The sequence below is a fragment of the Hyla sarda genome, chromosome 3 (genome assembly GCF_029499605.1).
Source record: "Hyla sarda isolate aHylSar1 chromosome 3, aHylSar1.hap1, whole genome shotgun sequence".
Lineage (NCBI taxonomy): Eukaryota > Metazoa > Chordata > Amphibia > Anura > Hylidae > Hyla > Hyla sarda.
In genome coordinates this window covers 26152979-26165683 of record NC_079191.1, presented here as the reverse complement: position 1 = coordinate 26165683, position 12705 = coordinate 26152979, and the positions used below count along the sequence as shown (strand labels likewise).

The following is a 12705-nucleotide window of genomic DNA, read 5'->3' as shown; positions in this document are numbered from 1 at the left end:
TTGTCGGAAATTCTGGTGCACAAATTTACGAAAAGCCTTAGTAAATGAGGCCCTTTGTGTTGTTAAATATTTTCTCCATAGGATGTGCCTTCTGTCTATACTAAACACCAATGCTCTGTCTGACAATCCTTGTTGATATGTTAAAAACTTTATTTAAACTATGTATATAAGGTCATGTCAAAATTCTCCTGAAATGAACCAGCTATAAATAAAAAGAAACAGCTGGAAGTCTACTGAAGGTTTTTTTGACTCAATAATAGAAATATTTTAATGGTTCAACTAGTCAGCCACTTTCTAGAGCTGCACATTGCCACGCACATTGTCAGGAACCTCGGTTTTTTTTTGGTGTACACTAAAACCCAATGGTAATAATTACCATCTATTTCATATTTTAGGAATTTAAGGGGGGTGGTTGGGGGGGGGGGGTGGTAATTTATAAATAGCTTTGATATTTAGCAAAAATACTAAAATGTCTACTTTATATGTATTTATCATGCAAGTGAAATAAGTATATGGAATAAAAAAAATACATTTATGATCCAAAAAGAGACACGAATTACAAAGTTTTATTTCCCAGGAGAAATATTTCATTTTTACAAAGAAAATTACAGTGACCGCAAATTGCTCTTAACAATTCCAAGGCTTCTTCATAAGACCACTTGAAGATGAAATCTCCTTAAGATTACAAATATAACTTTTTTTCGAGTCTGTTATTACGTACCGTGAATGGGGAGAGCGGGCCAACCTTGTGGCTGTAGCGTCGTATGGCCTCTCTGATGTGGCTAGGCTGGATGGCATCGCTGTTTGACTCCATCCCACCGGCTGCAGCGCTCTGCAACAGAAAAGGCACCCGAGCTGTTATTAAATGAAAAACATACATCGGGACTTCAGCCGAGGCTCGCTCATGTCATGTTGAAGTTTTATTTCCTTTCTGTGTCTGGGATACGTGCTGTTACTGCCACATCGTCCATCATTAAACACCCACTGAAAAAGTCCATGAATCATGAACATTCTATCTAGTCTTCCCAAGTAGAACCTCCACCCCTGGGACCCTATCAGGATACTTGCTCCATGCCAGTATACACTTTTACCATTGTGATCAAAGGAGAAGTGGCTACACTGGTTGGCGGGTCACTCCTCTAACGTTGAGGGCAGTTTCGGAAAGGGCTGTTCTTTAAATCCAATACACCTCAGTGGAGAGAGACGGACAAAATTGCTGTCACCTCTCTACTGAACCAACACAACAAGAGGCTGCTGCTTTACATTGTTAGAGAATCAGCTTATTTGAGGGGACCTAAAAAATCATAAGGGCCCATTCAGAAAAATAACCTCTAAAAAGTGTGATTATGGTATTTTGACCAGTTGATCCAGGACATCAAAATTAGAAAAAGTTGACTGGCTGCAGGGTTATTACTGCAATATGTGTAGGTAAAATGTCTGGAGGTAATATTGACTTACATTTATCCCATACCACAAAAGGACTCTTATCCTGGCACATATATAGAGGTAAACCAGTACGTTTTGGTATATGAGAAAAACAAAGAGTAACCAGAACTCTGTGCAATCATACAGAATTGCAGATCTGATTTCACCCTATGAATCTATGGTTGTAAGTAGAGATGAGCGAATTTTAGAAAAATTCAATTCGGCTGATTCGCCAAATTAAAAAAAAAAAAAATCGATTCAATCCGAATAAATTCTCAGCAAATTTTTATTAGTAATGTTAATAATGTGTTTCATAAAGTGTGTGTTTCATTTTTTTTTCTCTATTTTTTAGGTAGTACTACTAATCCCAGCATGGAACAAACTGTTCCATGATGGGAGTAGTAGTACCTGTGCTGCAATCGTCCTGTATAATGTATAGATGCAGGCAGCTTTCTCGCATCTAGATAGGACAATTGCATCGGGTATCAGGAGTGATACCTGCTGTGATCTGTCCTCAACTGCAGGTACTACTGCTCCCAACATGGAGCACACTCTGCTCCATGCTGGGAGCTGTAGTACCTGCATTGATAGACAGATCGCAGCGGGTGTCACTTCCCAATGCGATCGTCCTGTATAATGTATAGATGCAGGTGGCCGGCCGTTCTTCTCTGGTCTCACTGAAGTATGAGTATGTGGCGTATATATACACTATTATTCATATTACCCACAGAGAGCTGTAAGTGGCTGGTACCATCTGGCCAATCACAGCTCTCTGCGGAAAATATGGATAGGTGATGTGAATTCTATTCACATCACTGGCTGGCCGGAGTATAGTACAGTGATGCGAGCGCAGGAGAAAGCCACTTCCTTTCTGCAATAGATAGGATGATCACATTGTGTGTCAGGAGTGACACCTGCTGTGATCTGTCTATTAGTACAGGTACTAAAGCTCCCATCATGGAACAGTCTGTTTCATGCTGGGAGTAGTAGTACTACCTAAAAAATGTAAAAAATAGAGAGAAAAAAAGTGAAACACACATACACACACACTTTATTAAACACAATATTAAAATACATTACTAAGAAAAAAAAGAAAAAAATTATAAAAAATATATTATTTTTACATTTAAATGACCTCTTTCTACATTTTTATTATTGTCGGCTACATTTTTAGGTCCCTGCCCGCCCACATAAATTGATCCCTGTTTAAAAATTTACATTAACATTTTTTTTTGTGGCTTTACAATTTTTTAAACACCCAAGAATGGAGTCTACATTTTATTCCATACTGCCAGAGCAGAGAAAATCATTAACTGCAAAGGTCACAGGTTAAATATGTGGTTAACCACAATTAATTTACATAATAAGTAGGTCAATTGACTATGCTCTGGTGGTTTACCACATATTTAACCTGTGACCTTTGTAGCTACTGTTTATTGATAATGATTATTTCAGCTCTGCGCTGAAAAGAAAAAAAAGTCTGCTATGTGGATTTCAATAATTTCCTTATGTAACACAAAAAAAAAGAAATAAAAGATGCAAAACTGATACTGTGGCCATGCCTGAATTTGTAGGCCACAACATTTAAATGTTTTAAAACGAAATTACTTTTTTTTTTTTTTAAATCAGTGAACAATTTTTGTGAGCCGGGCAGGGAACTGTGAACCCTGGCCAGCCGATATTAACATGCAAAGCAGCCTGTGAAAATAGTATAATAGTAAAGGTTAGAATAGACAAAAAATATTCTTAGACTCGTGCTTTATATATATAGCATTCAATATTTTTAGCTGCGATGTTCTGCAGAAATGGTTCACACTGCCATGTGCAGAAGATCGAATCAACCTGTTGTACAGTTCTGCTGGGATGAATTTATTTTTCTAACATTTTTTAATAAGGGGGTATAGCGTCTAAAAGTACCACTAATAAATATACTAGGTTTATATACAAAATACACCCGTACAGCATATGTACCATTGTGCCTGGAGAATCCATCCCAGCAGAACTGTACAACAGGCTGATTCAATCTTCTGCACACAGCAGTGTAAACTATTTCTGCAGAACATCACAGCTAGAAATATTGAATGATATATATATATATATATATATATATATATATATAAAGCACCAGTCTAAGAATATTATTTGTCTATTCTAACCTTTACTGTAATACTATATTACAGTATTCTATTCATTTTTACACGCTCCTTTGCCTGTTAATATTGTCTGGCCGCAAAAATTGTTCACTACTTTTTAATAAAAATTAATTTTGTTTAAAACATTAAAATTTTGTTGCCTACAAATTCAGGCATGGCCACAGTATCAGTTTTACATCTTTTAATTCTTTATTTTTGTGATACATAAGGAAATTATTGAAATCCACATAGCAGACATTTTTTCTTTTCAGCCCAGAGCGGCTTTCTCCTGCGCTCGCATCTCTGCACTATACTCTGGGCGGCCAGTAATGCGAATAGAATTCCCATTACTCATTCATATTTCCCATAGAGAACTGTGATTGGCCAGGATGGTTCCAGCCACTCTCAGCTCTCTGCGGGAAATATGAATAATATGTACATATACGGCATAAACTCATACTACAGTGGGACCAGAGAAGAGTGGCCGGCCGCCCCCATCTATACATTATACAGGACGATTGCATCGGGTGTCAGAAGTGGCACCCTCTGCGATCTGTCTATTAATGCAGGTACTACAGCTTCCAGCATGGAGCAGAGTGTGCTCCATGTTGAGAGCAGTAGTACCTGCAGTTCTAGACAGATCACAGCAAGTGTCACTCCTGACATCGGCTGCAATCATTCTATCTATTTCAGAGATGCGAGCGCAGGAGAAAGCCGCTCACATCTATACATGACGATCGCTATTGAAGAAATTCGTTATTTTGAATCGAGTCAAAGTTCGGATTTGGTCCGAATCAATTTTTTCATGAAATTCAGAGTGAATTCGATTCTGTTCGATTTAATTCGCTCATCTCTAGGTGTAAGGCTATGTGCTGGAGACAAGGATGCTAGGAAGACAACAGATTTAGAAAAAGTTACAGGATGACATCACAACCTCATGATGCAGATTATCTTCTTAAAGTCAAGAAATATTTATGTTTATCAAATTCCGCAATGGCTCCAAGCTCGCCCCGAGTCATACAAAATGTAGACTACTATATGTTATTTAAACTTTTCCTGTATTTTTTTCATTTTTTACATACACACCTCTGCAGACAACCAACTTTAAATGCTGCGCAGCCAACAAACAGTCTAGAAGTATAGACATGAACAAGCATCTTGTTATATGGTGGAACATTTCAAACCACAATCTTCCAGCCCTGGTTTGATTGGAGCCTCACTTGACTACTTTATTCTACTTCAAGTGTTACTGGTGAATAAATGTCTCTATGTACCCATGTCTTATGGCCACATGTACACAACTACGACATAAATTCCCTAATAAAATGACCAAAAGTCTCCAGTTTGAGCCATGTCTAAGGACATAACCAATGAGTCACTTAAGGTTGACCAACTGCCCATCTTTTAGCATTCATCGCACTACTTTTATGTCAGCTATGTTCACAACGACAACATTAACTCAGGTTCGAAACCACTTCAAGGGTACATTCACACAAACCGTATCTTCTGCGAATGTGCTGGTACCCTTAACTATTTATTTATATTGATTGAACAGCATAACATTTTCAGCAGATCTGCAGTGGATATGGTATGTGTTGACACACCCTTAAAGTGGTCTCAGACATCAGTATTTGACTCAATATTTTGGATTACCATTTGTAAACCAGGAGTGGGCCCAAAACATGGAAAAGGTACGAATATACATTTCTATTATGTCTTATTTTCTGTGGGCTCTCCTGATTTTGTCTTAAAAATACGGACGCAAAATACTGCACCAAATAGTTCTGTGTGAAGCCAGTTTAACATTTATACTTTGGGGAGGGGGGGTGGGGGGGGGGTGGGGGGGGGGAGGTGGCTTTTAGGCCACACCCTGATTCTGTGGTGCCATTATATCAGCTCCTTTTAAAGAAAAATGTAGGGAGGTAGCTGCAACCGAAAATGTGATTGTATGGAATTCACTGCCAGATGAGTACTCACGCCAAGGTTGTGTAACCCATACAACCTTATTTACATATAGAAGAGGTGTATATATGGATATATATATACTGATTGCGTATTTTCTCAAATCTGGGCTTATATAGTTAGTTAAATACTAAATAGTTGTAAATAAATTGATTTATGCGTTGGTGGTACAAGGTGAAAGAAAGAAAAGGATGTGATATATATATATATATATATATATATATCCAGGTATATCACCTGAGTATATGTGTATGTAGAAAATGTGTATAAATATTAAGTAGAAATTACAATAAGTGATTGGGTGATGTGAGTGGATAGTGTATGGGTGGTAAATAAGTGATTTAGGAGAATTCAATATATTTCAATATTTATTTATAATATAGTGACTATCTACCCCTGCAGGGCCCTTGCATAGGGTAGAATAGTACAATTGATAGTAAAAATAGTTTAAAATGTATAACTTTTAATTAAAAATAATTAAAAAATAATAAAAAAATAATAAAAAATAATAATAAATAATAATAATAAAAAATAATAATAATAAATAATAAATAACTAATAATAATAAATAATAATAAAAAATAATAATTAAATAATAATAAATCCTTTTAAAGAAGAGAAACCTGTACATTAACCCACTACAAGGTCATGTTATACTAATTTTAAGTTTTTGGAAATGTTTTCTTTGCTGGAAAATATAGCACTACCTAAGAGAACCACCATAAGAAACTTTGGCAGTTTTATTCCTGCAAGCCTTTCACCACTTTTGTTATGATTTAGACTTTTGCACATCATAAGATCACTTTAAAAACTAGAAAATGAGCCAAAGTGCACCATAATTCTGGTCTTAAAGGGGTACTCCACCCCTAGATATCTTATCCCCTATCCAAAGGATAGGGGATAAGATGTCTGATCGCGGGGGTCCCACCGCTGGGGACCGCTACCATATTGCATGCGGCACCCACCTGTTTCTTGTCCGGAAGCGCTGGAGGATCTGGGTCGCGACCACGGGAACGGAAGTCCGTGCCATCACGACTCCGCCACCCGTGTGACGTCACGCCCCTTCCCCTCAATGCAAGTCTATGGGAGGGGGCGTGATCTCCCCCGTGTGACGTCACGCCCCGTCCCCTCAATGCAAGTCTATGGGAGGGGGCGTGACGGCCGTCACGCCCCCTCCCATAGACTTGCATTGAGGCGATGGGGCGTGATGTCACACACTTCCGTTCCCGTGGTCACGACCCAGATCCTCCAGCGCTTCCGGACAAGAAACAGATAGGTGCCGCATGCAATACTGCGGGGGTCCCCAGCGGCGGGATGTCTAGGGGTGGAGTACCCCTTTAAATCATCTAAATAAGAGATGGTGTAAGGAAGAGGAAAGAGTCTGAGATATCTTTTGTGGGCTACTGTGATAAGTTAGGATCTTTTATTTCCCTTCCTTAGTTGTATAAGGGTTTGCCCAGTGGTTTACTTTATTTATATATTTTTTAAAAGCTCTAGACTGGATTTAAAAAAAAAAAAAAAAAAAACAATCCCAGTCACTACCAATACCATGCTCACTAGGTCTCCACTGATCTCCCATCTCAACACACAGGAAGTGTCTAAAAGCTAGAAATGCCCTATCAGGCTGTCACTGGCTGGGTGGGAACGGGGGGTAAAAAAAAAAATCCTACCAGCCAATCCCTTAGATGAATGGTGTTTGTGGTTGGATTGCTAAAGAGGCTGACAAGGGATTTTTTTTGTTTCCATGTGGGAAGGCTGGGCTAAAAAAAACGTTAGTTATTATAGGTGGTGCTGGGTCCCGATGCTGAACAGTCCTGGTCAAATCTTGACAAATGGAAGTGGCAACTCTGCCAATTACTGGCTGCATTGTTGACTCTCATCAGTTGGTGACTGGATAAGCGAGCACTTTCCTGTGTCGAGACCAAGAGCAAGAAGTGCTGGGCAGCAGGAATGTGCGCAGTCAGCACAGGTGATCCTGGTAGGAGAGTACAATTTATTTTAGCTAAGCCTGGACACATTTAAACATAAAAAGTCATCCAAGGACAACCCCTTTAATAGTGTTCCTCTACTGATCAGAAGATTATAGGGGCTGTGGTGCTTGGATAATGATTTGGCCTCTTCATAGCCTACTTCACATAGCACAGTCCTATTTACATGACTGGGAATGAGCCACTGTAATTTACATTACTAAACGAACCTGCATAAGAGCCTGTTGTCTGGTAGGCAACGATAAGGTTGCAGCATGTGGTAGCTTTGAGGGATATGGTATGGGAGTGTAGCTGTGCGGTTACTAAAGGGTTCTTGCTTAACCCTTTCTAGTTGTGATGCCAGGGTGAGGGCTATTCTCTGTATACTTGTCCTACCGCCACCCTTCCCAAGAGCGATAGGGAGATAGGAAATAATTGATTGTCCACAACCGGAGTTTTGCAGAAACTTGTCAGAACTTTTACTGAAGCTTTTATGCAGCATTCAACAAGAACAGTCCAGATAACAAAGTCTTTTAGAGATTGACAAGTGGTTGGGACCTCGTGAGTCTATTGAGCTTAGGAAGGTAATTGTTGCGCTGATCCACTGGATTTAGGGGTTTAGTTTAGGTCCAGTAGTCCGGCTAGCTTTAGCGGGGATTGATATTTTAACTCACGGTTTAGTTTCAGGCTGAGGCCGGCAGGCTTCTGGCCTAGCGTGTCTTTGAAAGTTGCGTAGATCCGTCCTGCTAGTCCGGCATCCACGAGAGCAGCAACCCAAGAGAGTGATAATTGGCTACAGCTCCCTTATATGGGCAGGGGCTAGACGTAAGCTCATTGGTCCATAACAACTGTCAATCTTCTGTACGGAGAGTTATGGGTAAACATGTGACCCAAGGACCTCCAAAGGTCCTCTAACATACCATAGAGGAATTAACATGAATCACATGACTGAAGGTCCTGTGACAGCATCAAGGTAATTAACATTTATATACATTTTATACATATAACACAGCAAAATTAAAGGCAAAGAGGCGACTGGGGACTTACTCAGCAGGCGGACCCCATCCCTTACTAGGAACTCTGACTTTGGGGACCCCTCCCGACACTAGGCACGGTATGCAATACAGTACCGGGACACCACAAGCACTTTAGACTCCCCTTATAAGATACTGACGGTGTATCCAAAGAATATGATTCATGATGGAATCCTACACATCCTTCAACCACATGGGTACCTGAGTCAATTGGTTCCTGTAAACTATCAGCCAAACTGGCCAATATTTCTCCATGTAATAGTCCTGAGTCTGTCCATTTAAAATGGACCCTAATGCTTCATTGTTCATTGAACCGGTTAGTCATAGCTGGGATAATTGGGCGTAACACATTGTATTAGAGAGTTCCTTCACTGCGGTTACAGTATGTTCTCCTAAACATCAAACTTAGCTCATGTTGCATTTAGCAAGCTGGCGTACAATTGACAAAATCAGCTTTACTACCTGAATTCCAGGTCAAGCCCATGAGGCCCTCAAGCAAACTATCTTTAAACGTTGGACCCATAATACCTCCAAAAACCGTCTAAAATCAACACTGCCAATGTTTTTACTTTATAAGGCATGATTGCCATTTACTGTTCCTTAAAATATAAGGCCAGAGACAGAAGGACGCATTTTCAGTTCATAGGACAAGGTCCCGAGTGAGTTTATTTCCAACAACTGGAATGACTGTAGTAAATCAGTTTAATTTCTTGTCTAGTGAACCTGGAAGAATGAAGTCCCGGTAGAATGGTCATGAAAGGCCGGCTCTGCCAACAGAAATAATTAGCAAACAGTAACTCTTGCAGAGTAGGACAAATATAGTCACAATTAATCTCCTACAAACTGTATAAACCGAGACTCCAAAGTGAGGTAAAAATAACACCCCATTCATGTTTGTGCTGCAATTTGCATAAACCACGACGTAAAAAAAGAAGGGAAAATGTTCACCTTAATATTTTTCTCACACAGCAAAGCTGGTTAGACCACCAGCACCAAAGCTCCTCCTGCTGTAAAATGGTCTTTGATGACTGTTCCATGGGCTCCTGTTTAGTTTAAGAGACTAATTTGCAAACATATTTTTCCTCTATTAAAATACCATTTTTCCTTGATTTCCATTTTTTTTTTGTCATGGAATTACCCAGTCTGCTTTTGCATTCATGGAAAGAAGAAGCAACACACTCACTTAAAAGAGATTTCATTACTGAAAAATGGATGTAAATATGAAAAAAAAACATAAAAAATTACCCAGCGCCAGTCCGTGGTGGGATAATTGATGTGAACGTTCCAGTTGTTGTATGTATATTTCTGCCACTGGGCAAAAGACGCTCATATATACATATCATTAAGCTTATTATATTTCCAGGAAATAGCATTTTAAAATTTGGCAAAATAAATGGAATTTCTTTTATTTATTATTCATGTAGGACATGGAAAAGAAACTTACATCAAAATCTTCTGTTAATTTAAAGGGGTTCTCTGGCGGAAAACGTCTTTTTTTTTTTTTTTTATAAATCAACTGGTGCCAGAAAGTTTAACAGATTTGTAAATGACTTCTATTAAAAAATCTTAACCCTTCCAGTACTTTTTAGCAGCTGTATGCTGCTAAAATTCTTTTCTTTTTTAATTTCTTTTTTGTCTTGTCCACAGTGCTCTCTGCTGACACCTCTGTCCATGTCAGGAACTGTCCAGAGCAGCATAGGTTTGCAAAAATAAAAAAGAAATGAAAAAAGAAAAGAATTTTCTCTGTGGTATACAGCTGCTAAAAAGTAGTGGAAGGGTAAAGATTTTTTAATACAAGTCATTTACAAATTTGTTTAACTTCATGGCAGCTTCAATATCTTTTTTGTGGATCATGGGATGCTTTGATTTGGTATTTTGTATATATGAATTCTTGTCTGCTATTTGCGCACACTTTTGTAGTACTTTCATTGGCTATCAATGAAGGATGTCATTTTGGCGCCATTTTCAGTGGTTTTAAATGAACTTTCATTCTTTGTTACTCGCTATGCCATTAGCACATCTGAAGAAGGGGGGCTGAATGCCCAGAAACGTGTTATTTTGTATGGCTTTTAAAGGGGTACTCCCATGGAAAACTTTTTTTTTTAATCAACTGGTGCCAGAAAGTTAAACAGATTTGTAAATCCCTTCTATTAAAAAATCTTAATCCTTCCAGTACTTTTTAGGGGCTGTATACTAAAGAGAAATCCAAAAAAGAAATGCATTTCCTCTGATGTCATGACCACAGTGCTCTCTACTGACATATCTGTCCATTTAAGGAACTGTCCAGAGCAGGAGAAAATCCCCATAGCAAACATATGCTGCTCTGGACAGTTCCTAAAATGGACAGCAGAGGCACCAGTTGATTAAAAAAAAAAAGTACTTAAGATTTTTTAATAGAAGTGATTTACAAATCTGTTTAACTTTCTGGCACCAGTTGATTTAAAAAATTAAAGTTTTCCACGGGAGTACCCCTTTAAGTGTTAGCTCTATTTAATAAATGAAAATCTGCGGAGCACTATTTATCCTTATTAAGCGGAGTTTGCGCCTTGAGAATCCGAGACTTTTTTCTTTGCACTTCTGCTGATCTCTTGATACTCCGGTGGATTTGAAATCCCTGACCGGTACCCAGCTGCACTGTTCTTAATCATCGTTGAGAGCCCTATAAGCTTTTGTGTCTTTGCTATACAACAGCAACAGGTGAGCAAATTTCTACCTGCTTTCCTTATACGATGACTTTGAAACATACTACGCTACGAGGAGCTCTGCTGTCATTCTTTTTTGCACATAAAGGTGTTGCACTAAGTTTTTTTTTTTTTTTTTTAAACCTTCAATCCTGATTTTTAATTAATAAAAAAAAAAAAAAAATATATATATATATATATATATATATATATATATACACACACACACACACAAAATAGCTGCTGGGGTGGAACTGAATTTAGATGCCAGTAAGTCACAGCCATTATCTTTCCACAAGAGGAAGAGTAGACAGCAGCAGAAACATTTGGTTCACCATGATCAAGATTAATCATCGGGTTGTGGTAATGACCAGAGCACATCTGTGCCCCAATGGCTGCAGTCCCAGGTTCACAATCTTGCAGGGTTCTGGTCAACAGATGGGATCTTGAGTAATTCCCAGATGGATATAGTTATCACAGTCATAGACTGGGTGGGTGTTTACGTCCATAAACAAAATGTAAGATATTTTTATATCTAATTTTTTCCCCCATTATTTTCCATTATTTTATTGATTTGTCTTTTGGTACTAAGAAAATAAGTATACTGTATTGTATATGTTACTGAACAAGAGAAGAGGGCACTGTAGTAGTTTGTAACTAGAGAGCTCAGACCGCAGTCACTAATAGTGAACAGCTGTCAGTAATGGTCTGTCCCTGGGGAGGAGCAGAGTCCTAGTGCCTGAGAGTCCGGAGGTGCTGGGGATCAAAGAAGCCCAAAGTCACAAATCAAGTACCAGCAAAAGAAAAAACAGGGTACCCGCACTCACCGCAGGGCTGCAATAGCTCGACTCTTCTGGCAACGACAGACAGCCCGATCTCAGACACGAAGCAGGGCGCTCAGAAGCGAGGCAACTGCTGGCAAAGTTTCGCGCTAGTTGCACTTCTTCCAAAGTTTCGCGCTAGTTGCACTTCTTCCAAAGTTTCGCGCTAGTTGCGCTTCTTCTGGCCTCTTGGAGGCCGGAGAAAGCACAACTAGCGCGAAACTTTGCCGGCAGTCACCTTGCTTCTGAGCACCCTGCTTCGTGTCTGAGATCGGGTCGTCCGTCGTTGCCAGAGGAGTCGAGCTATTGCAACCCTGCGGTGAGTGCGGGTACCCGGTTTTTTCTTTTGTTGGTACTTGTATTGTATATGTGTCTGTCCTCCAGGACTTGGTGAAGGAATACCTTCTAATTAAGATCAGTACTTCTCGAGCAAAATATAATAAAGGTCATGCCAATTTTTTAAAAGCTGATGTCTAATTTAGGTGGAAGAGGATGTCTTAAAGGGGTACTCCGTCCTTTGACATCTCATCCCCTATCCAAAGGATAGGGGATAAGATGTCTGATAGTGGGGGTGCCACAGCTGGGACCCCCACGATCCTTGCACATCACCTGGCGTTCTTTTAGAACACTGGGTGCAGGCAGCAAGGGTCTTGATGTCACAACCACGCCCCTTGTGATGTGAC

The 12705-nt window shown here is 39.4% G+C and overlaps 1 protein-coding gene across 13 annotated transcripts in view; it reads right to left on the bottom strand.

Annotated features, from left to right (window-relative positions):
• SUPT3H (SPT3 homolog, SAGA and STAGA complex component) overlaps window positions 1-12705 on the bottom strand; it is a 565704-nt gene that overhangs the window by 109165 nt on the left and 443834 nt on the right. For all 13 annotated transcript variants that reach the window (XM_056563929.1, XM_056563931.1, XM_056563927.1 and 10 more), the window contains one exon: window positions 722-832. In XM_056563929.1, the coding sequence (XP_056419904.1) occupies window positions 722-832 (111 nt within the window). The remainder of the gene's footprint in view (window positions 1-721; window positions 833-12705) is intronic.